The sequence below is a fragment of the Salvelinus fontinalis genome, chromosome 39 (genome assembly GCF_029448725.1).
Source record: "Salvelinus fontinalis isolate EN_2023a chromosome 39, ASM2944872v1, whole genome shotgun sequence".
Classification (NCBI taxonomy): Eukaryota; Metazoa; Chordata; class Actinopteri; order Salmoniformes; family Salmonidae; genus Salvelinus; species Salvelinus fontinalis.
Window position 1 is genome coordinate 12983695 of NC_074703.1, and position 26575 is coordinate 13010269.

The 26575-nt window shown below is 42.6% G+C and overlaps 4 protein-coding genes across 9 annotated transcripts; 2 read left to right on the forward strand and 2 right to left on the reverse strand.

Moving 5' to 3' along the window:
* Nucleotides 1-8854: 8854 nt before the first annotated feature.
* LOC129838536 (peroxisome assembly protein 26-like) lies at nucleotides 8855-11350 on the reverse strand. 2 transcript variants are annotated; one of them, XM_055905581.1, is made up of 5 exons: nucleotides 10963-11350; nucleotides 10728-10879; nucleotides 10218-10549; nucleotides 9989-10129; nucleotides 8856-9781 (listed from the first exon to the last, which is right to left on the reverse strand). In XM_055905581.1, the coding sequence occupies exons 2-5, from the start codon at nucleotides 10856-10858 to the stop codon at nucleotides 9690-9692; spliced, it is 696 nt and encodes a 231-aa protein (XP_055761556.1). In that variant the 5' UTR covers nucleotides 10859-10879; nucleotides 10963-11350; the 3' UTR covers nucleotides 8856-9689. The 2 variants fall into 2 exon arrangements, with proteins under 2 accessions (XP_055761555.1, XP_055761556.1); XM_055905580.1 differs by having other exon boundaries at nucleotides 8855-9781; nucleotides 10728-11350.
* A 2074-nt stretch (nucleotides 11351-13424) lies between these two features.
* Nucleotides 13425-19097, forward strand: LOC129838471 (cystine/glutamate transporter-like). Of its 2 annotated transcripts, none has more exons than XM_055905449.1 (12): nucleotides 13425-13985; nucleotides 15696-15822; nucleotides 15939-16054; nucleotides 16150-16275; nucleotides 16384-16483; nucleotides 16584-16628; nucleotides 16727-16850; nucleotides 16953-17056; nucleotides 17155-17251; nucleotides 17411-17560; nucleotides 17684-17861; nucleotides 18551-19097. In XM_055905449.1, exons 1-12 carry the CDS (start codon nucleotides 13748-13750, stop codon nucleotides 18613-18615), a joined length of 1470 nt encoding a protein of 489 aa, XP_055761424.1. In that variant the 5' UTR covers nucleotides 13425-13747; the 3' UTR covers nucleotides 18616-19097. The 2 variants fall into 2 exon arrangements, with proteins under 2 accessions (XP_055761424.1, XP_055761425.1); XM_055905450.1 differs by having other exon boundaries at nucleotides 15939-16050; nucleotides 16203-16275.
* Nucleotides 18929-25069, reverse strand: LOC129838470 (forkhead box protein M1-like). 4 transcript variants are annotated; one of them, XM_055905445.1, is made up of 9 exons: nucleotides 24949-25069; nucleotides 23182-23697; nucleotides 22926-23074; nucleotides 22498-22692; nucleotides 22182-22310; nucleotides 21958-22014; nucleotides 21597-21648; nucleotides 21299-21468; nucleotides 18929-21193 (listed from the first exon to the last, which is right to left on the reverse strand). In XM_055905445.1, exons 2-9 carry the CDS (start codon nucleotides 23651-23653, stop codon nucleotides 20387-20389), a joined length of 2031 nt encoding a protein of 676 aa, XP_055761420.1. In that variant the 5' UTR covers nucleotides 23654-23697; nucleotides 24949-25069; the 3' UTR covers nucleotides 18929-20386. The 4 variants fall into 4 exon arrangements, with proteins under 4 accessions (XP_055761420.1, XP_055761421.1, XP_055761419.1 ...); XM_055905446.1 differs by lacking the exon at nucleotides 24949-25069 and adding an exon at nucleotides 24407-24553 and having other exon boundaries at nucleotides 21973-22014; XM_055905444.1 differs by lacking the exon at nucleotides 24949-25069 and adding an exon at nucleotides 24407-24553.
* LOC129838376 (RAD9, HUS1, RAD1-interacting nuclear orphan protein 1-like) lies at nucleotides 24643-26502 on the forward strand. The gene is made up of 3 exons (XM_055905305.1): nucleotides 24643-24772; nucleotides 24980-25182; nucleotides 25285-26502. The coding sequence occupies exons 2-3, from the start codon at nucleotides 25000-25002 to the stop codon at nucleotides 25717-25719; spliced, it is 618 nt and encodes a 205-aa protein (XP_055761280.1). The 5' UTR covers nucleotides 24643-24772; nucleotides 24980-24999; the 3' UTR covers nucleotides 25720-26502.
* The last annotated feature ends 73 nt before the right edge of the window (nucleotides 26503-26575 follow it).

A 26575-nucleotide genomic window follows, 5' to 3' on the forward strand; every position in this document is an offset into this window, starting at 1 on the left:
TGTACCTTAGAGCCTTATTCTAAAATGGATTAAATTCTTTTTTCCCCCTCAATCTACACACAATACCCCATAATGGCAAGGCAAAAACTGGTTTTTAGACATTTTTGCAAATGTATTAAAAATAAAAACTGAAATATCCAATTTTCATAAGTATTCAGACCCTTTACTCAGTACTTTGTTGAAGCCTCTATATGTCTAAGTAATAACTCCTACAACTGCCATTCCACTCTCCACTCTTTCCAGAGCGCAATTTGTAAATAGCAAATTGGTTGTCTCTTCAGTCTTGCGCTGCATTCTATTATGTATGGGGGGTGATAAGAGACATATAAGCTAGTGATGGGTCGTTTGCGAATGAGTCGGCTCTAAGAGCTCTTGTAGGTGAACGTTGGGAGCCGGCTCGCATATCAGAAGAGCCAAATATGTTTAAAAAAAATAAGATATTAATAATCAAAAGATTTAAATGAATATAATTAACTAATTCAAAGAACGAAAAAATATATATAATAATATAGTCCTAAATGCTCAAGCACATACATTCATTCTGACTGTCTTCTCAGACTAACAGCCTCACCTGTTGTTCCTGTCAATCAGACACGCAGTGTCAACCAATGAACCAAAGATGCGTGAGTGAGGGCCGAGCAAACTCACTCCGTCACACACTTAGCAACCGAGGAGAGAGAGGAAGGACAGCTGTGAAACAACAGCTGGAAAATGAGTCAGAGGCACAGTAGCATTTAGATGCATTTTATTAATGTAGACAATGTTAGAGCACAGTGTAGAATTTGCCAAAACAAAATCTCATATAAAGCCAGTTCTACGCCCAACCTACACCGACATATGCGAACTGTGCACCCAACTGTGAAGCTAGCTGTAGCGGAGCTTCGAGGAGCTAGCGGGCCTGCTTGTGAAAGTGGTGGAGCCAGCACCTCCACACGTGGAGATCCACTCAGTCAAGTAGGCCTACTCCGCGACCCACAGCAACGCAGTCTTCTATGGACCAGTTTATGCCAAAGTCTATGTCTGTAGCAAAACAAAGTCAAATTGATATTTTCGGTCGTGTAGGTCAGAGGTTTTAGAAATTATAGCAATAGTCTAAATCCAATGTACACAATTCCAAGCAGGAAAACCCTTTCAAAATCACTTATTCCACAACTGTACGAGAGCACACAGGCTTCAGTGCGTGGAAGAGTCCAAAAAGCTATTGCAGTTTGCATTAACAATGACTACTGAACATCAAGGGTAGCCATTTCTTACATGTCGGTTACATGTCACTTAATTGAAGATTTTTTGATGTCTAGCTGTCTTCTGGACTGCTTTGAGTTCAGTGACAGACACACCTCCGAGAACTTGGCAAAGGAACTGTTGTGCGTGGCCAGAGAATGGCATGTAGATGGAAAAGTGGTCTGTTGTGTTACCGACAATGCAGCTAACATAACCAAAGCCATGAACATTTTTAAATGGACCCATCATCCATGTCGTGTCCACACAAACAACCTGATTGTAAGAGATGCTTTGAGGTGACGAAGCCCACTGTGGACAAAGTGAAAGCATTTGTGGAATACTTCCACAGGAGCACAGTAGGTGCTGAACAACTAAAGTCTACACAAAGCCAGATGGGGATGCCTGAGCTGAGGCCTAAACAAGACTGCACCTCAAGCTGGAATTCAACATTTTATATGTTGAAGCGGTTTCTTAAGTCAAAGGATGACATTATCTCTACCCTGGCCATTGTCAATGCACCTGTTGATGCTCTGACCCAAGAAGAATGGGAGGTGGTGGAGGAGGTGTGCAGAGTCCTAGAACCCTTTGAGCAGGTCACTGTGGAGATCAGTGGAGAGAGGTACAGTAAGCAATTATTACTACATAATTATTTAATCCAGTATTATATATGTATATGAGCAGTAGATGAGAATGTAGTATCAGTAGACAAAACATAAACCTGAAAGCGCCTGCATGCTCTGGACACTACGCTGACAGACACAGCAAACCTTTTTGCCACAGTTCGCATTGATGTGCCATCCTGGATGAACTGCACTACCTGAGCCACTTGTGCGGGTTGTAGACTCCGTCTCATGCTACCACTAGAGTGAGAGCACCGCCAGCATTCAAAAGTGACCAAAACATCAGCCAGGAAGCATAGGAACTGAGAAGTGGTCTGTGGTCACCACCTGCAGAATCACTCCTGTTTTGGGGGGTGTCTTGCTAATTGGCTATAATTTCCACCTTTTGTCTATTCCATTTGCACAACAGCATGTGACATTTATTGTCAATCAGTGTTGCTTCCTAAGTGGACAGTTTGATTTCACAGAAGTGTGATTGACTTGGAGTTACATTGTGTTGTTTAAGTGTTCCCTTTATTTTTTTGAGCAGTGTACATTAAAATAGTTGTACTTTAAATGCACATGTGTAAGAGCATCCTTCTTTTTTACATATATTTACATTTGTGGAATGTTGCAGTTTTGCAAATTGTTATTTATTTTTCTTTGATATGGTGCAATATTCTATTATGCTGTTCAGATTGTGTTCGTTTTGAATGGATAGATTTATATGCACTTTGTTTATATACATTTAAAGGTTAGACTTTAAATGCAGATGTTTAATAGCATTCTTTTTCATAACAAAGCACCTACCGATGTAGCCACCTTGAACTATAGTGTAGCCTACGGCTTGTGTATTTCCTGTTATCGCTAAAGGCCTAGAAAAGATTATGTCCAATCTATAGATAATCTGTCTTTCCCTCAACACCTCATGGCATAAAAATCCACCTTTCCGGAAACATGTCTCTCACCGTTGCAGATTGCTATAGACCACCATCTGTGCCCAGCTGTGCCCTGGACACCATATGGGAATTGATTGCCCCCCATCTATCTTCAGAGCTCATTCTGTTAGGTGACCTCAACTGGGACATACCTTAACACCCCGGCCATCCTACAATCTAAGCTTGATGCCCTCAATCTCACACAAATGATCAATGAACCTACCAGGTACAACCCATAATCCGTAAACACGGGCACCCTCATAGATATCATCCTAACCAACCTGCCCTCCAAATACACCTCTGCTATCTTCAACCAGGATCTCAGAGATCACTGCCTCATTGCCTGCATCCGTAATGGGTCTGCGGTCAAACGACCACCCCTCATCACTGTCAAACGCTCTCCAAAACACTTCAGCGAGCAGGCCTTTCTAATCGACCTGGCCCATGTATCCTGAAAGGATATTGACCTCTTCCCGTCAGTAGAGGATGCCTTGATATTCTTTAAAAGTGCCTTCCTCACCATCTTAAATAAGCATGCCCCATTCAAAAAATTGAGAACCAGGAACAGATGTAGCGCTTGGTTCACTCCAGACCTGACTGCCCTTGACCAGCACAAAAACATGCTGTGGCATACTGCATTAGCATCGAATAGCCCCCGCGATATGCAACTTTTCAGGGAAGTTAGGAACCAAAATACACAGGCAGTTAGGAAAGCGAAGGCTAGCTTTTTCAAACAGAAATTTGCATCGTGTAGCACAAACTCAAAAAAGTTCTGGGACACTGTAAAGTCCATGGAGAATAAGAGCACCTCCTCCCAGCTGCACGAGGCTAGGAAACACTGTTACCACCGATAAATCCAGGATAATTGAGAATTTCAATAAGCATTTTTCTACAGCTGGCCATGCTTTCCACCTGGCTACTCCTAGCCCGGTCAACAGCCCTGCACCCCCCACAGCAACTTGCCCAAGCCTCCCCCATTTCCCCTTCACCCAAATCCAGATATCTGATGTCCTGAAAGAGCTGCTAAATCTGTACCCCTTCAAATCAGCCGGGATGGACAATCTGGACCCTCTCTAAAATGATCTGCCAAAATTGTTGCAACCCATATTACTAGCCTGTTAAACCACTCTTTCATATCGTCTGAGATCCCCATAGATTGGAAAGCTGCCGCGGTTATCCCCCTCTTCAAAGGGGGAGACACTCTAGACCCAAACTGCTACAGACCTATATCTATCCTACCTTGCCTTTCTAAGGTCTTCGAAAGCCAAGTTAACAAACAGATCATCGACCATTTCGAATCCCACCATACCTTCTCCGCTATGCAATCTGGATTCCGAGCTGGTCATGGGTGCACCTCAGCCACGCTCAAGGTCCTAAACGATATCATAACCGCCATCGATAAGAGACAATACTGTGCAGCTGTATACATCGACATGGTTAAGGCTTTCGACTCTGTCAATCACCACATTCTTATCGGCAGACTGAACAGCCTTGGTTTCTCAAATGACTGACTCGCCTGGTTCACCAACTACTTCTCAGACAGAGTTCAGTGTGTCAAGTCGGAGGGCCTGTTGTCCGGACCTCTGGCAGTCTCTATGGGGGTGCCACAGGATTCAATTCTCGGGCCGACTCTCTTCTCTGTATTCATCAATGATGTCGCTCTTGCTGCTGGTTATTCTCTGATCCACCTCTACGCAGATGACACCATTTTGTTTACTTCTGGCCCTTCTTTGGACACTGTGTTAACTAACCTCCAGACGAGCTTCAATGCCATACAACTCTCCTTCCGTGGCCTCCAACTGCTCTTAAATGCAAGTAAAACTAAATGCATGCTCTTCAACCGATCGTTGCCCGCACCTGCCCGCATGTCCAGCATCACTACTCTGGACGGTTCTGACTTAGAATATATGGACAACTACAAATACCTAGGTGTCTGGTTAGACTGTAAACTCTCCTTCCAGACTCACATTAAGCATCTTCAATCCGAAATTAAATCTAGAATTGGCTTCCTATTTCGCAACAAAGCATCCTTTACTCATGCTGCCAAACATACCCTCGTGAAACTGACTATCCTACCGATCCTTGACTTCGGCGGTGTCATTTACAAAATAGCCTCCAACACTCTACTCAGCAAATTGGATGCAGTCTATCACAGTGCCATCCGTTTTGTCACCAAAGCCCCATATACTGTATTACCCACCACTGCGACCTGTATGCTCTCGTTGGCTGGCCCTCATTACATATTCTTTGCCAAACCCACTGGCTCCAGGTGTTGGAGCAAACCATTAAGGAGAGCTGAGCATTAAATATAAATAGGTCTAGTTGCCAGGCTAAAGTAGCAAGGACATGCACATTAACCTGTCTAGGATGAGGGTGCCGCTAGCGGCACTCCCCCCCCCCACCCCCACTGAAAAGGCAGAGCCGCAAAATTCAAAAAAATATATATTTTTTAAATATTTAACTTTCACACATTAAAGTCCAATACAGCTAATGAAAGACACAGATCTTGTGAATCCAGCCAACATGTCCGATTTTTAAAATGTTTTACAGGGAAGACACAATATGTAAAGATGTAAATCTATTACCTAAAAACACATTAGCATAATCCACCATCTTTTATTTGTCCACCAACACCAGTAGCTATCACCAATTCGGCTAAACTAAGATATTTATAGCCCCTAACCAAGAAAAAAACTCATCAGATGACAGTCTGATAACATATTTATGGTATGGGATAGGTTTTGTTAGAAAAATGTGTATATTTCAGGTAGATGGCATAGGTTACAATTGCACCCACCGTCACAAATGGACTAGAATAACTACATAGAGCAACGTGTTTACCTACTTACTAATCATCAAACATTTCGTAAAAATACACAGCATACACTAATCGAAAGACACAGATCCTGTGAATACAGACAATATTTCAGATTTTCTAAGTGTCTTACAGCGAAAACACAATAAATCGTTTATTAGCATAGCACAGGTGCAAACATTACCCCAGCATTAATTCTAGCCAAAGTGAGCGATAACGTAAACATCGCCAAAATATATTATTTTTTCACTAACCTTCTCAGAATTCTTCAGATGACACCCCTGTAACATCACATTACAACATGCATATACAGTTTGTTCGAAAATGTGCATATTTAGCCACCAAAATCATGGTTAGACAATGTGAAATGTAGCCCAGCTGGTGAGAAAATGTCCGTGCGCCATATTAGACAGTGATCTACTCTTATACATAAATACTCATAAACGTGACTAAAAAATATAGGGTGGACATCGATTGATAGACAATTTAATTCTTAATACAATCGCGGAATTACATTTTTTAAATTATCCTTACTTTTCAATACAGTTTGCGCCAAGCGAAGCTACGTAAAAAAACATGGCGTCCTAAGCCACTAACATTTTTCGACAGAAACACGATTTATCATAATAAAAATGTCCTACTTTGAGCTGTTCTTCCATCAGTATCTTGGGCAAAGGATCCTTTCTTGGGTCTAATCGTCTTTTGGTGGAAAGCTGTCCTCTTGCCATGTGGAAATGCCAACTGCGTTCGGGATGAACTGGAAGCGTGCCCAGAGATTCACAGCGTTTCAGAAATAAATGTCCCAAAATCGCACTAAACGGATATAAATTGCTATAAAACGCTTTAAATTAACTACCTTATGATGTTTTTAACTCCTATAACGAGTCTTAACATGACCGGAGAAAGATTACTCCCAACACTAATACTTGGAACAGGTGCGGGTCGGTGTCCTCCACGCGCATAACGCAGCTCCAAAAGACTTACTAGCTACAGGGTTTTTTAATTTATAGTGCCTGTGAACGCGCAATCGACCCCATTCAAATCGTCATCACGTAAAGGCATCCAGGGGAAGACGTAAGCAGTGTCCGTATACTCATAGCAATAACTGTGGCCTTTTAACTGACTCCAGATCAGGGGCCAACATTTCTGAAATCTGACTCCATGTCAGGGAAATTGCTGTAGAATGGGTTCTGTTCCACTTAGAGACAAAATTTCAACTCCTATAGAAACTATAGACTGTTTTCTATCCAATAATAATAATAATATGGATATTGTACGATCAAGAATTTTGTGGGAAGCCGTTTCAAAAATTACACGATTAGCATAAATAGTGATAACAGCGCCCCCAGCCTCAACAGGTTAAGAGAAGATGACACCCAGGCCATATGACACCCAGGCTATACTCTATTTTTGAAAGAGTACATTAGCCAAGGCCATACGTACATTTATGACAGCTGGACATACTATGGTCAGCAGGATACAGGAAGAAAGATGAAAGCAAAATAACTGATGACTAACACGTAAAACATAAGCATGCAATGCATAGATTATTTTTAGGACGTGAAAAGGGTTCTACCATCATTATAACCTAACCAAAAGCAGATATGAGCGTTAGTGGGCGTGAACAAACAAGCTCTGAGATGGAAAGATTAATGATGGAGAAAAGTCAAGGGAAGCTATTTTCATATAGAGGGAGGGGACTCTATACGTTATGCAAAGACAGAATCCTATAACGGCAGGACTCTGTAATATGAGAATTTAATCTCTTTCCATGGAGAAGCTCGGCTCTGTTACGTTTGTGATAGGGTCTTTCCATGGAAGGGCTCAGTTTTGCTACTTTGTATTAAAGTGTATATTGAATTCACAAGTTCTTGTAAGAGTGTTATATTTCTGAGACGATTCTCCACAACATATTTGGCGAGCTTTGCCAGGAGATCAAGGGGCCACAGAGAGTGACGTTTCGGGCTGGTGACAGTTTCTTTGGACAATCTTGCAAATGGGTGGCCACCTAACTATAAAAAGGTAAGCTTGTTCTTACATAGTTGAATGCTGTATAAGCTGCTTCACAGATACTGTCTCAGCGAGAAGGGCGTCACGTAGGTCTCTCTTTAAATTTCCTAGAAACCCAGTAAATGCTAAGAGCTTTTGAATTCAATGAACTGCATACATGTGTGATTTTGGGGGTTGTGAAATGTAAATATATATGTGCATGTGTAGGAACTAAGTGAGTAGGGGCTGTGAACCTTGCGGGCGTTTAGCGGAGGGGGCTTGCACTCGTTCTGATCGGACCGTTCGAATGTGTGGCCTGACTGGTGCAGTTGTTTGCGCTCTCTGGCTGAGATGCCTGGCCCGGTGTGGGGCTGCGGCTGTCTGCCCATACGGTCAAAACAGATAAAGTAGGTAGAAAATCCTGTAATACCTCTTCGATAAAATTAGTAGAAACACTCAGAACAAAGAGGGCAGCAGCACCTGGACTTTGCAGTTTCCCTCTTCGAGTCCACCTTCCAAGACTGACTACCTGTTGAAAACAAGTGACAGGCAGAACCTCCCATCCACACAGCACCCACTTCCTCTCTATTCCACACACCATAATTCAGTATTTCAGTCTATGATTGCCATGTGAGTGTACAAACAAATCGTGAAAGTAAATTGACACACAAAAAAATAGTTTCTGTATTTAAGTCTAAAATATTTCTACATTGATTTTCACAGCTGTTTCATAAGGTGTTTTATTGTAAATTGTAATGTATCCCTTGATGGTATTTGTTAGTTCACCATGATAAATTGTGTCATAAGACATATATATTAGATATATAGATATATAGATATAGATATATATTCAACCACAAGGGTGTACTAATGAGCTATTGTTAAAAAAAAAATGAAAATAGAGGACTAATATTATTTCAGTGTTGATAAGGGAAGGCCTGCTTAAAATATTAACATGTCAGCCAGACAAGCCAGTGTATGAATCAAATATATTTTGCATATGAATGGAGTGGAAATTAGCTCACTTTGTGATCTGTAAGGTAAGTATAATTAATGTGTGTGTGTGTGGGGGGGGGGGGGGGTGAAAGCAGATGAAAGCAGGTTCACACTGAGCACATGTGACAGACGTGACAGAGTCTGGAGACACCGTGGAGAACGTTCTGCTGCCTGCAACATCCTCCAGCATGACCGGTTTGTGCTCACCAGAGGTAGCCTGACTGCCATTAGGTACCGAGATGAGATCCTCAGAGCCCTTGTGAGACTATATGCTGACATATGCACATTTGTGGCCTGCTGGAGGTCATTTTGCAGGGCTCTGGCAGTGCACCTCCTTGCACAAAGGCGGAGGTAGCGGTCCTGCTGCTGGGTTGTTGCCCTCCTACGGCCTCCTCCACGTCTCCTGATGTACTGGCCTGTCTCCTGGTAGCGCCTCCATGCTCTGGACACTACGCTGACAGACACAGCAAACCTTCTTGCCACAGCTCGCATTGATGTGCCATCCTGGATGAGCTGCACTACCTGAGCCACTTGTGTGGGTTGTAAACTCCGTCTCATGCTACCACTAGAGTGAAAGCACCGCCAGCATTCAAAAGTGACCAAAACATCAGCCAGGAAGCATGGGAACTGAGAAGTGGTCTGTGGTCACCACCTGCAGAATCACTCCTTTATTGGGGGTGTCTTGCTAATTGCCTATAATTTCCACCTTTTGTCTATTCCATTTGCACAACAGCATGTGACATTTATTGTCAATCAGTGTTGCTGCCTAAGTGGACAGTTTGATTTCACAGAAGTGTGATTGACTTGGAGTTACATTGTGTTGTTTAAGTGTTCCCTTTATTTTTTTGAGCAGTGTATATGGGAGCAACTGAATCTGCAACACCAGGGAAATTAATTCTGCCTATTACTTACACATTCTGCCTTCACAGGTATCCATGTTTTTCACATTCTGCCTTCACAGGTATTCACGTTGTTTTTGCCAACAAAAGTCCCCCTGAATTTCTCTATTTATCTCAGTCACTTATTAATTTTTACATGATTAGAGGGTCAATGGTGAGCTCTTCGGTATCAGTCAAATTTAAACCTGATATCCCAGCACCAGGCTGTATGGTTTTACAGTTAGCTCTGAGATCAGGCTCGATAGTAAGGAGCAAACGTGGCGTCCCACATCTGCTTCAGCATCTGCAGCAGCTGTGAGATCCAGGGGAAAGATGAGGGATGAGCTGTGGAGAAACCATATCCAAGAATCATCATAACATTTCTGCTTTTTGTTCTGATATCTAGTCGCTGTTCAGTGCTTAGTTGCTTAAATACTGTAGGTAGGTTGGCTGCAATCAAAAGCTATACAAAAGCTTTATGCTAAGTGCTAGACTAGTATTAACTAAAGCAACCACATTATTTTGATGTTCAATTTTATTTAATTTTTTTACCTGGATCCATCCGGACAAAAAGCATGTAGAGAAGGACCACAGCCAGAAAGACTCTCCGAATAAGGAATGACCCAGCACTGGCTACAGATATTCCTCTGTTCAAAAGTCTAAGCAAGGCCTCAAGTTTCTGAATCACAGCACCTATAAAGTACAAACACACAGTCAGTCACACTGTCTGGCAGCATTAACGTCAATACAAAGGGTTAATGCAACTGTAAGTGAGATGCACCTTGAGGTGTGTTAAGTCCAGCAGCCACCACCACAGGACTGGGGTTGGGACTAGGGCTTGGGGATTGTTCTTGGCTGAGGTTCTCTTTATTCTCCACGATATCCAGTGCTGCTTGTTTCTGGTCCTCTGTGAATGCAATACCTCCGACCTCACCAAAAACCAACTCCCGTTCCTCTGTCATATGACCTAAAGGCACTAGAATATGCAGTAAATACAGCTCTGCTACAGTCCCAGATCCTGCCAACCTCCCATTGGATGGGCAGCACAGCCAAACATTGCCTGCCTCCTGCATCATAGCTTGCTCACCACCCACTTTGGTGTAGAAGAGCATGCTACAAAAAAGAAGAGGGACATGGAGAAAAACATGACTGCAGGGTGAATTCGGGAATACATTTACATGCCAATTGAAAACATAAATCACAATGTCCAGTGTCTGCAGTGTATAGCACTGTTATAAATGGTGTGGAAGAAATGAGAACCTGCAAATTAACCATGTTACATTTTCCTCACCACATCTGCATTATTTTGGCAGGTATTTTCTCAGGGCACTCATAATGCTGCAGAATCCATGCCAGTGCACCAGGCCACTGATTGAGTTCAGCCATTGCTTGAATCCCCACAATGCTGAGTGCACCCTTCATCTCCCCATACCTGAAAGTCAGCTGGACAACGGTTTAGTCCAATAATGCAATGCAACAAGGACCATGTCATGAAAGGTGAGCACATTCTAAGAATTAGTACCCACCTGTTGATTTTTTGCTCTGCGTTTAAAAGGCTCTCCAGACCTCTCTCACGTGTGTCGAAAGCAGCTTGGAAATCCCCCCGAACCATTAGCTGCTCGACAGCTGAGTCCAACAGTCCATGTGTCAGCTTTGATGGGCAGACCCGAAGCTGAGAGTCTGAGCCATTGAGGTGGACGAGTTGCTCCTCATTTTACTGTAGGTAGCTAACGTTTCTTCTCTTTAAGTTGTTTGTGCCGACAAATTGAAATACGAATCACCGACTGTCAACCAAACATTAGTAACGTTTTTACCAATATGTGAAACGTGCCGTCAATTATGTGGTGGTGGTAAGTTTAATTGCAAAAAACGGTGGTACCTGCCTTGTACCAATTTTTTTACATTCTGAGGCAATCTACATGCTCTTATTTTGCTTCCGCATTCGCCACCAATCATATTTGGAGATTACTCATGAACACAAGGCAGCCAATCACTTGCGTTCCTATTCATGCGTGAACCTCCAGGTGCGCTGATTTAGCTCGCCCGGCGTGCCGGAATGGTGGGGTTCCAGATGATCATTTGTGGGATCTCTGGAACAATGGTGCATTTGCATATACATTTGCGTCACTGTTTTGTAAGACAAGGACAGAAAGCATTGAAGTTGTAGAACTCAAAATAACTCTATGACATGAGCTGATTATACTGTGCAAAGTAAGGTTTGCGTGTTAAGAGACTTTCATTTACTAATTTTCTGTTGAGAGACAGATTTAGAAGGTTTTAAATATTATATTATTACATGTGATGTTTGATGTTGGTGTCACGTTCCTGACCTATTTCTGTTAGTTTGTTGTATGAGTTTGGGTGGGCATTCTATGTTTTCTGTTTCTATGTTGGTTTATGGGTTGCCTGGTATGGCTCTTAATTAGAGGCAGGTGTTTGGCGTTCCTCTAATTGAGAGTCATATTTAGGTAGGTTGTTTCACAGTGTTCGTTGTGGGTGGTTGTCTCCTGTGTCTGTGTTTGTCGCACCATACGGGACTGTTCGGGTTGTTTGTTCATCGTTATTTTATGTGTAGGCTATTTTCTGTGTTTGTGCGTTCTTCGTGTTTATGTAAGTTCGTCGTCCAGGTCTGTCTACTCCGTTTGTTATTTTGTTAATCATCCAAGTGTATTTCGTTTCGTGTTTTTTTTCCGTCTTGTTTATTAAATATCATGTCTTCACAATCCGCTGCATTTTGGTTCAATCCCTGCTCCTCCTCTTCGGATGAAGAGGAGGAGGACAACCGTTACAGTTGGACCTACAGCAATTTGAAATACTTATTTTTCATAGCAGTAGGGATCTCTCTAACATCCTCACAACTTTCAGCTCAATAAACATGAAAAGTAGAAAAATAAATGTCATACTTTGCCTTTCTGTACTGTTCAAATCACATAATGTGATGGTGTAGAGTGGTAAAATGTCAGATAAGTTATTGTGACACTTAGTTTCCCAGAAATGCTGACAACCATTGTCAACACATGCAATTACAACAAAACATGTCAAATGAAAATAAAGCAGCTATAATGCTTTTGTTAACTGCTGTGTTGAAAGATTTTTAACAATAGGGAGACAAGCGAAGGATTAACTGAAATGGACAGCCACAGTCTCCCAAGCGTTAAGGAAAGAGAGGCCAGATACATTTTTTCACAGTTTGCTGTTTGATCCCTCACATGTGATCTCATGCTGAAGTTTCCTTGCTCATGACAGAAATACTTCACAGTTCACACACAGGGACAAACTACATGACCTTGGTTTTATTCATCAGGCGTGTGTGCAAAGAGAGAGAAATGACATGCCAATTGTTTGACATTGCATTCAACCCCATTTTAGTGTTGACATTTTTGTCAAATTGGATGTTATTTGGTTCTGATTTGGTTCTGAATGAATTCTACTGATATTTTGTGGATATTAGTGAGAACATCAATAAGGCCATCTGCTCCGATAGCACATATAGTTTCTCTGTTGTGAAGTTGTTGTTGTAAGCCACCCCCCTGTTATTTGTACAGCTGCCGCTACAAGGGGTGTTTGGGTTCTCTCCCTATGGTATTCCGTGTTTAAAGCTGTGCACACAAGCAAAACTTACACACACCGACACACACACACAAAGACCCCGAAAAACTTTAGTGCATGCGCACACACACACACACACACACACACACACACACACACACACACACACACACACACACACACACACACACACACACACACACACACACACACACACACACACACACACACACACACACACACACTCTGTACAATGAATGCACCATGGCTTTGACCGTCTAACTATCTTAATTACTCATGTTGTTGAAGCTTGGGAAGACTGCTGGCTTTGTTTCCCGCTTGTGCAGGATTGGTGAGTTTCTATGGTTACTGACTGTGCTGATTTGCAAGAGCCAATGAGGGGGTAAAAAACAAGTTCGGGGGAGAGGGCCTTGTGTAAGTGTGAGGGGTATACTAGTCTACCCGTTCAGCTCATACAGCTCCACTCTGCTTGTCACCCTCCCCTAGCTTGTCTCGTCTTTCACACTTGTCCTCTACATCAAGCAATCTTCATTGGATAAATACAAGCAGTTTCAGTATAAGAAGAAGGATATATGAATTTGATAGTTTATCCATAAAGGGAATTACTATACTTTTGTGTTCGTAAAGAGAGAATACTTTTTTGTTCACTTAAATTAACTACTTGATTTATTCACTGGAACGTGTTGGTGTAAGGCTGGCTATCTAAACAAGGTGTTTTCACACCTTCAAGGCTGCTGAGGCATGGGCATAGATGGAATTCAGTCGAAGGAAGAGGAGGATGAGGTGAAGGAGAAGAAAGAAGATGATGAAGTGATCCACCTGAGGAGGACAATAGGTCTGCTTCCGGCTATCTCCTTCATCATCGGTACCGTGGTGGGCAGCGGCATCTTCATTGCACCAAAAGGGGTTCTGATGAACAGTGGTAGTGTGGGGCTGTCACTGGTGGTTTGGGCACTGTGTGGGGTTCTCTCGACCTTCGGTAAGCACCAACTGTCATTTTAAAAGAGGTAGTGGGTAAATATGAGAGCAAGAGGAGCATAATTGTGATGTTTGAGAGTGGCAGTTGCTAACACAATATCCGTCTTGAAACATTTTTGATAGATCTTCACACATCAGGCTGATTCAGTATTGTTTAAGGTCCAATGCAGCTGTTTTTATCTCAATATGAAAACATTTCTGGGTAACAATTAAGCACCTTACTGTGATTTTTTTTCTATTAAAATGGTTAAAAACATACAAAAAAAGCTTCTTAACAAAAAGTAATTTGTCTCGCAAAAATGTTGCTAGGACTGTATGGGAAAGGTCTGAATGAGGAGCCTCCTAATTGGAGGAGCCTAATTGGAGGGATTGTAACCTGAAAACTATCTGTTATTGGAAAAGAGATATATTATTGTAATTGGTCTATTACACTGCCTGGTCATGTAGCCAGGCAGGGCGAAACAAGCTGAAATTTCAGGCAGTCTTTTCTCTACCTCATAGTGTGGAAATATATATAAAACACAGGTTAATCATGCATTTGACTGCACTGCCCCTTTAATTCACAGACAGCACACAACATTCACTCCCCTAATGGAAGCTTAGGCTACCTCAGAGGTGTAATCTAGTACTCGCTGTATTGTCTTTGGTAGTAAACTGTGATGGATATGTTCACTTAGCTGAATGATCTGGCCAAGGTCCATAATCCTCTGGTATTTGCACATGTAATCAACCTTTTCACTTATAAAGTCATTTTGACTTATCTTATTTAATTAATATGAGAGCAAGAGGAGCATAATCGTGATGTTCACTGTTCACTGTACAGGTTATTGTCATACATGCCTCCACTATTATTTGTACCATTAACATAATTTAAAACATTTATTATCATTCAAGTATATGAGTCCTTGAACAGATGTCCAAATGTTTACTATTAAACTGATGGTTTAATATACAGATGTAGGATCTTAATTTGAGACAGTTTGCTACAGCAGGAAAATGAGCCTGTTGATTATAATTAATGGCCATTTTTGTAGGGGTTGATGCATTTTTCATTTGGGCAAATCAAGTCTGAAATGGAAATGTCAGTGGAAATTACAAACTTCAGAAGCCTTTTTAAACAGGAAAATTCTCAGCAACAAAAGTGATCAAATTAAGATCTGTACTATTCAATAAGGTTGTTTATAGGGTAATAGCCTACGACTGACCAAATAAACAGATCAAAAGGGTAGCATGGGCTGAAAGCATGGGGTGGATGTATGGCTGACCTTTCCCAGGTATTCCCCCAGTTTTTAACTTTATTATATCACAGTTTTAAGCACAGCTATAACTAATGATATGCACTGAATAATGAATATTTAAAAAAATCTGTTTCCTGAATGTATAGAGATAGTTATACAATAGAAAATATCTCAGGCCACTGAGCAAAAACTCCACATTGTTTCCACATCATTTCAACCACCAAATTCAATGTGATGATGTTAAGTCAACGTGAAAAACTGACTCTATTTGAAAAAAGTAATCAACGTAAGGGAATTTAGTATTTTTTTCACCCAACTTTTCACCTGAATCCAATGACATGGTGAATTTTTTTTGTGATTTCACGTTGAAATTAACGTTATTTGACAACTCAACCAAATGTAAATCAAAACTTTGTTGAACTGACGTCTGTGCCCAGTGGGAGATGTGTCATCTGTCTCTGTTCTTTGTCCAGGGGCCTTGTGTTATGCTGAGCTGGGAACCACATTTACAAAGTCAGGGGGCCACTACACCTATCTGCTGGAGACATTAGGACCCTTGCCTGCGTTCCTGCGTCTCTGGGCAGAGTTTTTATTCATCAGGTCAGCAGCCTGTATCTCTGTGTCTCTTTGCATTCACTCTTGGAGTAGTTTAGGGGACAGTATAGTTTATTACACGTTTTCTAATGCTTTTACTGTACTCCATGTGGACTGTAAAGGCCAGCTGTAGCATCCTACGTGTCCCTGGCATTCGGACGCTATCTGGTGGATCCCTTTTTCAGCCCTTGTGCTCCTCCCACAGCACTGATTAAACTGGTCAGCATCCTTGGAGTGAGTGAGTGATAAAATACAATCGATAAGACTTTGTGAATTGTTTGATTACTATGGAATACTATTTCAACGAGGTTTATCTTCCCCATCTCCTTGTAGCATTTGTGGTGGCGATAAACTGCTGGAGTGTGACCCTGGTCTCTCGCACCCAGATCACGCTGACATTCATCAAGATGTTTGCCCTTGTCTTAATCATCGTTCCTGGCATCATGGCATTAGCCAGAGGTGGGGTAGTGGTTTTGGTAGAGTAACATGATACACAATGTACACAATATACACAGGACCCTAATCAATCAAACCCTGCTAACTCGTTTTCCTCTCTCCCCTCCCCAGGACAGACAGAGAACTTTCAGAATGGCTTTGAGATTGATACATTAACACTGGATAAGCTACCATTGGCCTTTTATTCTGGTCTATATGCCTATGGTGGATGGTAAGCAGTGCACAAGAAAATCCCATATCATATACCAATTGTTGTGTTGTCCGTAAAGAACTGTTAACTGATAAATGGACATCTTTTACTTTCTTTGCAGGTTTTATCTGAATTTTGTCACAGAGGAGGTCATTAACCCAAATAGGTATTTTACATTAAAAAAAAACAATGTGATTGACCAATTATTTCCACACAAATAATCAATGAACCTCATGCCTTAGTTTGTCTGATCTATTTTGTCAGAAACATCCCACTGGCAATCATCTTCTCCATGGTGACGGTGACTGTGTGCTACGTTCTTGTCAACGTGGCCTATTACACCATGATGACAGCAGAGGAGCTTCTTGTGTCTGATGCTGTGGCTGTGGTCAGTACTGTGGCATCATATGGTCAAAGCCAAGAGAAGGAAAATAACTGCATATGAAGTGAACTGCATGTCAGCCTCATATATGCTGTCTGTTTATCGCAGACGTTTGCCAATCGTGCGCTTCACGGCTTGGCCTCTGTGATTCCTGTACTGGTAGCTGTGTCCTGTCTTGGGGCGCTGAACGGTGGCTTCTTTGGAGCACCCAGGTAATAATGCTGCACTCTTGTAATTCAGAAACGTACACCTTGATGTACGCTTGGCTGGTTCTATTCACGAGACGTCTGTCTGTCTGTCCGTGGTGCAGGATGCTGTTTGTGGGGGCCAGGGAGGGACACTGGCCAGTCCTCTTCTCAATGATCCACATCCGTAGAAACACGCCTCTGCCTGCTGTTCTGCTGCTGGTATAGTCTACTACTACTGCCCATAGTCTACCTTGCCAACTCTATTAGAGTCTCTTTACAGACATCTGTATTGTAGGGATGTCCTTGTTGGGTTGATGAGGTAGGTCTATGCTTTGCTTTCATGGTCCAGTTGAGATGTTTGTGTTGTCCTTCCTGCAGTATCCGTTGGTGGTAGTAATGGTGGCGAGAGGAGAGATATTCCAGCTGATCAACTTTGCCTCCTTCTCTCGGTGGCTCTTCATTGCCATGGCGACCATGGGGATGCTCATCCATCGCTACCGCTTCCCCCTCCACCCAAGACCCTTCAAGGTTGCTATGACTACTATAATTAACTAATGTCACTTGTTTGGTACTTACTAGTTGGCTGTTTCTTGACTGTTTACCTAGTTTTATTCCTATGATCAGCTCATAATTCTATTCCATGTCTACTAGGTGCCGCTGGCCATTGCAGTCACCTTCACAGTGGTGTGCTTCTTCATCGTTGGGCTGTCTCTGTACTCAGACCCCTGGAACACAGGGGGCAGCTGTGCTCTCACCCTGTCTGGAGTCCCTGTCTACTACCTGACCGTGCACCGCTCACGCCTGCCCGCCCGATGGAGAAAGATCTTCAGTGAGTCACATCCTTATCATGCCACTATAATGTTGTCATCATCATACATCATCATACATCATATTTCTGCTGCCAATGACTGGAACGAACTACAAAAATCTCTGAAACTGGAAACACTTATCTCCCTCACTAGCTTTAAGCACCAGCTGTCAGAGCAGCTCATAGATTACTGCACCTGTACATAGCCCATCTATAATTTAGCCCAAACAACTACCTCTTTACCTACTGTATTTATTTATTTTGCTCCTTTGCACCCCATTATTTCTATCTCTACTTTTTTCTATCTCTACTTTTTTTTTTACTTGCTATATTGTATTTACTTCGCCACCATGGCCTTTTTATATTTTTATTTATTTATATATATATTTTGTTTGCCTTCACCTCCCTTATCTCACCTCACTTGCTCATATTGTATATAGACTTATTTTTCACTGTATTATTGACTGTATGTTTGTTTTACTCCATGTGTAACTATGTGTTGTTGTATGTGTCGAACTGCTTTGCTTTATCTTGGCCAGGTCGCAATTGTAAATGAGAACGTGTTCTCAATTTGCCTACCTGGTTAAATAAAGGTGAAATAAAATAAAAAAATACTGAATTACTGATAGCAGAAATGTCAGGTGAGGGTGTTGTGTGGGATAGTTATGGCTGTTGCGAGTCACTGACAGGACAGTCTCTCTATTCTCCAGACTACTGCAGCAAGCAGCTCCAGATACTGCTGGAGGTGGCTCAGCAAGAAGTCCAGACCTACTAAAGACGCCTCTTTACTCACACACTGACCGGACGGACACCCATTGCTGTGCCCTCCATATTGCATATGGATGTGAAAACCAAGGCATGTTAGATTTGGAAAATAATGAGCCGTTAACTCCACAACATTCACTGCTGGGAAAGTTAGTTCTGCTGAAAAAACCCCCACTGACTATTGTTTTTGTTTATTTGAATTAACGGTGTACTTTTTACACTTTGAATACGATAGATGTTTTGTGTGGATTATTTACATTTAAAATGACAATCATCAGCAAATGACATACTGGTATTTGGTACTCAAATAAAACAAAGAGAGAAACTGTGACATTAATTTATTCCATTTACATAGGATTCATAAAACAGACATACTTTTCGTAATCATCCCAAAATGTACCCATGTCAGTTTTCCCCAAACCTTCCTCTGGGGTCTGTTGTACTGGTCATGTAATAAATACTGAACCAGAATGTAAAAGTTCTTGCATATTATGTGGTGTTCATGCCTCTTCCAGTTTATCATACTTTTAAATTATATGGGACAAGAAACCCAGGACTGTGTGAATCTAGTCAAAGTTAAGACATCTAAACCCACCCAATGTGAAAAGAAGCAGCAAAGTCACAGGGTTTCATTATAGTCAGCACACCCACCCAAAAAGGAAAAGAGGCACTTTAAACATTTACATTAACTACAGTTTCCAAGACACCAATACTGTAAAGATATGAAACCAAGTCAATCACCAGCAAGCCCATGCCATGATATTAAACACTAGCAGACAGTATGCTCCTTAAACTTGAACCTGAATGTGTCCACCACAAGCACAGCCAACAAAGGAACTGAGAATAACCATAAAAAGCCATACACCGTTCAGAATTGGTCATATACAAATGATGCAGTCTTCCTTTCCCATAACAAAGTAACAACTATGACCCTTTGATCAAGATAAAACCATAAACTCATGCATTAAATGTTTAATCTTCTAGCCATAAAAACTTCAAATGACAATTCAAACATATTTCCCTTCTACACAGACAGAGTAACACAGGAGTAGAAGACATCACCATACTACTTTATGCTTTTACACATTGAGTAAGAAATTACTACCACTCTTAAAAAGTTCACAACGCAGATTGGACATTGTGTCATACTTAGAATAAGTTACAAAAGTGCACTAGAATAAGTGTTGACTTGGTCAATCAAAAATGGCATCTCCTTTGTGTGTAGACAGCCCTGGTTGTTTATTACTTTCTCTCATTGGTGGTTGGTCCTCTGTACATCATGTTACATCCTTTCAGAGGTCCAATCAAATGGAGACTCGCTCACTTTCAGAGGAGGCACCACATCTTATATTCTAGCATGGTAGTGTCAGTCTCACTGGATAGTTTGATGATTTATCTATGTATAAATGTACATTTTAAAGAGCAAAACATATTACAAAATGTGCAAATTAACATACATATTCTATGTAGGCTACACATCAACATACAACTCAGACATACTTTTCGGTTCTCTAGTAGTTTCTTCAAGACTATCGTGGGAGACAGTGAATTGTAATCAAAATATGGTCGCTTATGCTTGTGGCATGAAACACAACCAAGAGAGAGGAAAAGGACTGCTTAGTATTGACAAAAGCAACCTATGACAAAGAAAAAAAATCTAAGTCAGAAAAACTCCCACATTTACAGATTGGAAGATGATGTGAGCAGCTTGGGTAATGATGAGACTATGGCATCATCTAGCAAAGAACTTTGAAAAGGTCGTGCTCTCTGCTCGGCAGTGGCTACTTGAGTTCAGGGATGAGCTGAGACCAGCTGATGTTCCCCATACCCAGATCATCATCCTCCAGGCCAGAGAAGCTGATATCCACCAAGATCTTGCTCAGGCTGTCGTTCATGGTGTCCAGGACCAAGCCCTCCGTAAGGGAGCGGTTGGCTGTGGAGGGACCCCCGATCTGGAGCTCTCTGGAGCAGCCCTGCAGACGCTCTGGCCCCGGGGAGCAGGTGCCGGTGGGGCCAGCCGCAGATGAGGAGCGCGCAGAGGTGAGCAGCTCGCGAGGGGAGTTGAACAAGGGCAAGTCCTTAAAGGGAGTGCTACTGAAGCTGAAGGGGGTGTGGTCATGGCGGTGCGGGGTGAAGCTGGGGCCGGGGGTGCGGATGGGGCTGAAGTCCAGCATGCCGCCTCTCTCCTTGCCCAGCGGGGTCACCCTCCAGGGCTCTAACAGCACAGTGGGTGGCTTGCTGGGGGTGGAGGAGGCTGGGTGGCTGCTCTTGATGGGGGTCTTGAAAGAGAACTCCCTGCAGGGGCTGTTAGGCTCCGGCCGGGGATCGAGCTCGGCGTCCTGTAAGGCGGAGCCGTCGGAGGCCAGGCCCGAGTCGAAGAAGGTGCTGTCGGGGAAGAGAAGCACAGGCTCCTCGTTGGAAGGCAGGACGAGGCGCTGCTTGCGACGGGAGCTGCTGACTTCCTTCCTGGTGTTGGTCAGAACAGCCCTAGGGGCAACGGAGGTCAGGGGCACACAGACCTGCTCCTCCTTCATCTCCCCAACTGGAGGAGCATACAGCATCACTGTGGAGGCATCACTGTACGTAACCTGCCAAACACACAGTCCCAGCGTATTCATTTAATAATTATAGGGAATCAAGTAACCTCCGGCACTTCACAATAAAAAAAACGTATGGTGATGGTGAGACTTTACCTTGGGAGCTATACGGACCCTCTTGCCCCCTCCTGTGGAGCTAGATTTCTGTTGGGGGGCAGAGAGGGGGAGCTGTGTGGACGAGGACAGGAAGAGTGACTGGGTGAAAGGCAGCTGGATGGGGACCAGGTAGGAGTCTGCACGAGGAAGAAGGGGCTTCATCTTCCTCTCTGAACATATGGATGGCAGAAAAAAAAGTCACAAGGCAACAGCTACACATCAATAATTTCCAACTCTCAAAGGTTTGGTAATTGTCCAGCTGCTTGTTTCCCCCCCCCTCCGTCTTTCCCTCACTCACCAGGGGCACTGGCAGATGTTTTCTTGATTTCAGGAGCAATTCTCTTTTGTTGCTGCGGGAGACAATTGAGATGTTAACTTCTCATTCCCAACACAACTATTCTAATTGAAATGGTCCCTTTCTCTTCTCAAAGACAACATATGAAGACGGCATGAGTTAGACCTGTGTAGAAGAAGTTACTGACTATGTACGGTGGTCCTGTGATGTCTGCCTCTCTGCCTACACCTCGCATCTCCCCTGAAATTAATTGTCAACTTAATGAGCTAAAAAAGAGCAGATGGAAAGCATGTCCTGTCCTCTCTCGGAGTGTCCTGTCCTCCCTGACTGACTGCCACAGATGAAAAGGGTAAAACAATCTTACATGTTGTTCACAGACCTGCATGGTCCGAGACGAGATGGAAGTTGGATCAGACTCAGTCTGTGGGGTGGAAAATTGGTCAAAAGGGACAGAGTTATCATAGAGATAAGTAGATATCAGAGTTAAGACCGTTATATGCAGGGATTCGTCCTCTTGTGGAGTCCCATAGTTGTAATTGGCCAGCGACAAAATATGACTTAGAACAGAAAAGTGGGTAACATGCCGACCTTGTAAACCTGGTCAAGAGTAAGGCAGCGATTGGCCTCTGGGCGGATGGTCCAGTAGGAGATCTTGCCATCTTGTGTTGTCTCACGGATGAACATGTCATGCAGGGAGAGATTGTGGCGGATGGAATTCTGGCAGAGGAGCATAGACAATATCAACCTAAAAGGATGTGGCTAATGCCATTGGCAATTATACAAGTTTTTGTTGGGTGCTTAAGGGGTATTTTTCTGCTTCTATTGTAACACGATCTTGTCCTTAACTACTACAGTGACACCAATAAAATCTATCTGTGACCAAGGGCTTATTGTGGATGTTTACCTTCCAGCCTGGCTTAGCCACCTTTCTGAAATATGGAAAGTGATCCTCAATCCAAGTGTAGATCTCTTTCAATGTCATCCTCCTGCTCTTCTTACTGTTGATGGCAAACTGAATCATTGCCATGTATGAGTAGGGTGGTCTCTCTGACAAGGGGTCTTTGACAACCATGTGTGCTTCCATTCGCTCACTTTGTGACTGTGTGCAAAACAGAACAAAAGAGAGGTTGGTTTCGTTTGGCCTATGTAGATACTACTCTTTGAAGACTCAACAAATGCAGCAAGCACGCAGAACTAATATCACACTTGAGTGCAACACTTGAAACATTCTAGATAAACATATAACACGGTGTCGGTGACACCCTCCTTGAGCATCACTGTTTACATACGTCCGTTGACAATCACACTGAGATGCTAAAAGAGGAGCCAAACCTGGAGAATCTGTTGGCAAGCGTCATGATTCTCTTTGTTGGCAGCTTTCTTAGCAGGATCTGGTTCAAGACCGTCTGTATTCATCCTCCCAAGCCACTGGATGTTAGTAAGGCTGTCATCTAGAGGACTGCAATCAAGGTCCCTATTCACTGTGAAATAAAAACTGTGCGCATCAGCAATGTTCATCATAAAACAGTTAAACACCTGAAAAGTGGAGGGTCAATTAACCCAAAATCATGAAAGCAAATAAACATACATGGTTTAATTGTAGTCAAAGTCCTAGTATCCTTTAGGCAGTCCATTGTTGTTGCCTTCTCTGGCTGTGTGACAAGAGCCATGCTACTCCTACCAGAGCTGCGACCTCTCATATAGCTAGGTTGACTGAAAGAATCTGCACCATCCTCGATACAGCCGCCACCACTTAGAAGGATAAATTTGTTTGGTCCTTGAGAGCCACACTCCTTCCCCTTGGCAGTGAGGGCCCCAATTACACTCTGAAGGTCTGCAGTTTTGGGGATGACAACCACTTGTGTGCCAGGCATAGTGGGATGGTCCATGATGCGGATGCCATCAGGAAAGCACTGGCCACCTGAGGGTTTGGATGTGGATGGTCCCTTGTGTCGTAGTCCATCCGGCTCATCAATTGAGCCATCAAGTGTTGGTTCATTTAGCTGGAAAGGAAGCTTCCTCCTCCTAAGGATCAGGGGCCTTCTTGGGCTCTGTCTCATTTTGCTCAGATTACAGAGGCTGGCCCTTTGACTTCACTTGATGTCTGAAGAGATAACAGGTAACGTTAAAGTCACAACTACATTTCCCCTGGGGCAGAAAAATCTGGTTAGGTTAGAGCTAGTTAGCTATAATGGTTAAATGATAGCGAAACTGATCTGATGACGAATCAGGTGCTGACAACTTTATACCTGAGTTGATATGCTGCAACTAAACAAGCAAGACTGTCGATGCAAAAGCTGTTATTTCAAAAATTATCCAAGGTTCTTTTGATGGGTAAATAAAAGTAGCGTTAGCTAGCTTGCGTAACCTGGTAACAACGCCAAATTGAATATCTTTCACATCATGAATTTACGTTTTCCATATTTGCGCTGACGTTACTCTAGTAACTTGCTAACTTAACTATACTAAAATATATTTGATTGTTTCAATTAAAAATAAAACAGCCAGGTAATTGTTACTATAGCTAGTTAGCTAACGATTTTAGAATAGAAATACCAGTCTTTCAAATATCAGCTATGGTTATGACGCAGTCTTCTAGAACATGATGGTGTTAGTTAAATTAGATAGTTTCTAATCCACGGGTTTATAGTTAGCTAACATACAAAGAAGGTATAAAAATATTCCCCAAACTAACGTAAGCTAGTAGTTAGCTAACTAGCGGTAGTAGTTAGCGCGTTTAGTTTGCCAGCTAACGTTAGTCCAGTTAATTAGCCAGCTAACTAGCAACTTTAACCAAGTTGAAAATAACAAACCTTCATATTATGGTGATGCGATGCGCTTTTGTTCTGGGTTACTTTACTCCTTAATTAAACAATGACAATAATCGAAAATGAAAGTTGATAGGTAGTTTGTAGATCTCCACCTCCTTTCATTCAGTGTGAAAGCGAATGGGAGTTTGAATTTTGGCGCAGTATTTGCGATTCCGGTCATGTGGTCTTTCAATATCCAATGGGCTGAACCCAGTGGATGTGACAACCAATCAGCGTTAGCCATTATGTTAACTGCAAGACTTGAGGAGGACAGCGAAGCAAATGCCAAATGTTTGTCCTTTCTGATTCTGACATTATTTCTTCAAAACATTGATAACTAGCTACTTCTGACATGCAGTATACACCCAGGTACGTCGTGTGATATGCGAAGACGTACTGTGTTAATGGGAGGGTACTTCACTCTGTTATTTTTTGTTGTTGTAGCTAACTAGCTAACGTTACTTCTTAACCCAAAGCAAGCTATAGCGTTATAACGTTTCTTATATACCACATCTGTTCTATACTGCATTACTTTGATACGTCACCTTATATTTCACCTTCTCTTGATCCCATCAGCTCCTCAGCCATGATCGCTGATGCCCCGTAAAACAAGAAAGACATATTTGCCAAACTCACAGAAGCCGTCGCTGTTGTTTTTTGAGACACCACTTGATGACGCCAGATACCACAACGTGCCTCAAGTGAGAGGCGCACTCAATCCCAATTCATTTCTGGTTGAGGAGCAGCGACAGAACAGCTGCACAGCCTGTAGTTCTTGGGTAATCACAGTTTAGGATAACTGATGTGTATGATGATAATCAATCATTTTTTAAATGTAATTATTTACTATCTTAATGTACTATTATTTACTATCTTCTAACCAAGATGAAACGGAGACACCAACACCGAGAACTTCTCTCAGGAAAGGGACAGCTGAGAGGAGACGGTTGTCAGAGGTAACACTGGAAGATGCAGCATCAACCTCCGGCAGATGTGTGGGGGTCCTTAGAATGGCAGCTGCCAATGTTGCCAGACATGGCAAGAGCCCAGCGTCATGCTCTGCTCGGACTCCTGCCTCAGCAACACACCACACCCCTGGCACAGACAATGTCTTCTCCCCACCTGATGTAGAGACTCCAGAATTACACCATGATGGTAGTTCCTCCTTTCTTCGCTTCCTGTTGCCTGCGTCACAGCCGATGACCCTGCCACACACCGTGACTTCAGAGATTTTAGCAACAGACACCCCAGAGAGGGACTATGGAGTCAAGGTTACATGGAGGAGGAAAGGGCTGATGAGGTTGCTGAGGGACTGAGGTTATCTTTCAAGTGCAGGGGCACTGATTAGCATCTAATCAACATTACTGTAAATGTTGACATTTTATTATCATGTTCTGCAATTAACACTGAATTGTAGTTAACACAACATGAATACATTAGTCCACTGATTGAAAGTGATATGCTGCAATGACTATAATCGAGTCCATTCAATTGTTTTGCTGCTCGGGATAACTTGGCATGTTGTCCATGTGCAGTTGGTAGTTCAGCCCATTATGGATGTGGCTCTGTCTAGGTTCTTGTTTTCTTTGTACCCTGGGTCCACATTAAATCTTTTTTTTTTTTTTTTTAAAGGTTTTTCAATTTAACATAAATACATAATGAATTTCCGTGGTGTGAGTGTTACAACACTAGCTAGTAACTTGGGTATAAATAGAGGGGTCTATTTACTAGCTACATGTGTGGTAACATGGCATGCAGAAGCAAAGAAACCTGTCCAATCACTGTCTATATAACTTGCCATCCAATAACATTGTCAGTTGCCAACTTAGTGACTTTGTTGCTATATTTAGCATGTATTCAGACCCCTGTAGCGACTAGTGACAAATGTAGCAACTTTCTGGTGTTTTTGGAGACTCTGACGTGAAAGCACATATTGTTCTTACTCTTCTCAACGAGCAGCAAGTGCTGCCGTGGGCCCCACCCCCATCCCAAAGCAATCACAGGCGGCCCAGTCCTCACGCAGCAGTCCCTCCCAGCTGCAGTCAGAGCAGGAGATGTTCACCCCTCCGTGTCCAGACTGCAAATGAATTGTGCATGCGGGAAGCATAAGCTAAACATCTAGCTGGCTAGCTCATCATGTCTCAGTCTAGACTGTACACTCAAAAATACAGA

Bases quoted from the DNA above. Each gene is read 5' to 3' on its own strand.
- LOC129838471 (XM_055905449.1), top strand. From the start codon at position 13,748: ATGGGCATAGATGGAATTCAGTCGAAGGAAGAGGAGGATGAGGTGAAG. The intron at 15,823-15,938 runs GTCAGCAGCCTG...TGGACTGTAAAG, and splicing joins GCAGAGTTTTTATTCATCAG to GCCAGCTGTAGCATCCTACG. The intron at 16,276-16,383 runs GTGGGGTAGTGG...TCCCCTCCCCAG, and splicing joins CATCATGGCATTAGCCAGAG to GACAGACAGAGAACTTTCAG.
- LOC129838470 (XM_055905445.1), bottom strand. From the start codon at position 23,653: ATGAGACAGAGCCCAAGAAGGCCCCTGATCCTTAGGAGGAGGAAGCTT. The intron at 22,015-22,181 runs GTCGGCATGTTA...TCCACCCCACAG, and splicing joins CTCTTGACCAGGTTTACAAG to ACTGAGTCTGATCCAACTTC. The intron at 21,649-21,957 runs GTAAGATTGTTT...TGTCTCCCGCAG, and splicing joins TGCAGGTCTGTGAACAACAT to CAACAAAAGAGAATTGCTCC.
- LOC129838536 (XM_055905580.1), bottom strand. From the start codon at position 10,858: ATGAAGGGTGCACTCAGCATTGTGGGGATTCAAGCAATGGCTGAACTC. The intron at 10,550-10,727 runs GTGAGGAAAATG...TCTTTTTTGTAG, and splicing joins GCCAAAATAATGCAGATGTG to CATGCTCTTCTACACCAAAG. The intron at 10,130-10,217 runs GTGCATCTCACT...TGTACTTTATAG, and splicing joins TGGACTTAACACACCTCAAG to GTGCTGTGATTCAGAAACTT.
- LOC129838376 (XM_055905305.1), top strand. From the start codon at position 25,000: ATGCCCCGTAAAACAAGAAAGACATATTTGCCAAACTCACAGAAGCCG. The intron at 25,183-25,284 runs GTAATCACAGTT...CTATCTTCTAAC, and splicing joins GCACAGCCTGTAGTTCTTGG to CAAGATGAAACGGAGACACC.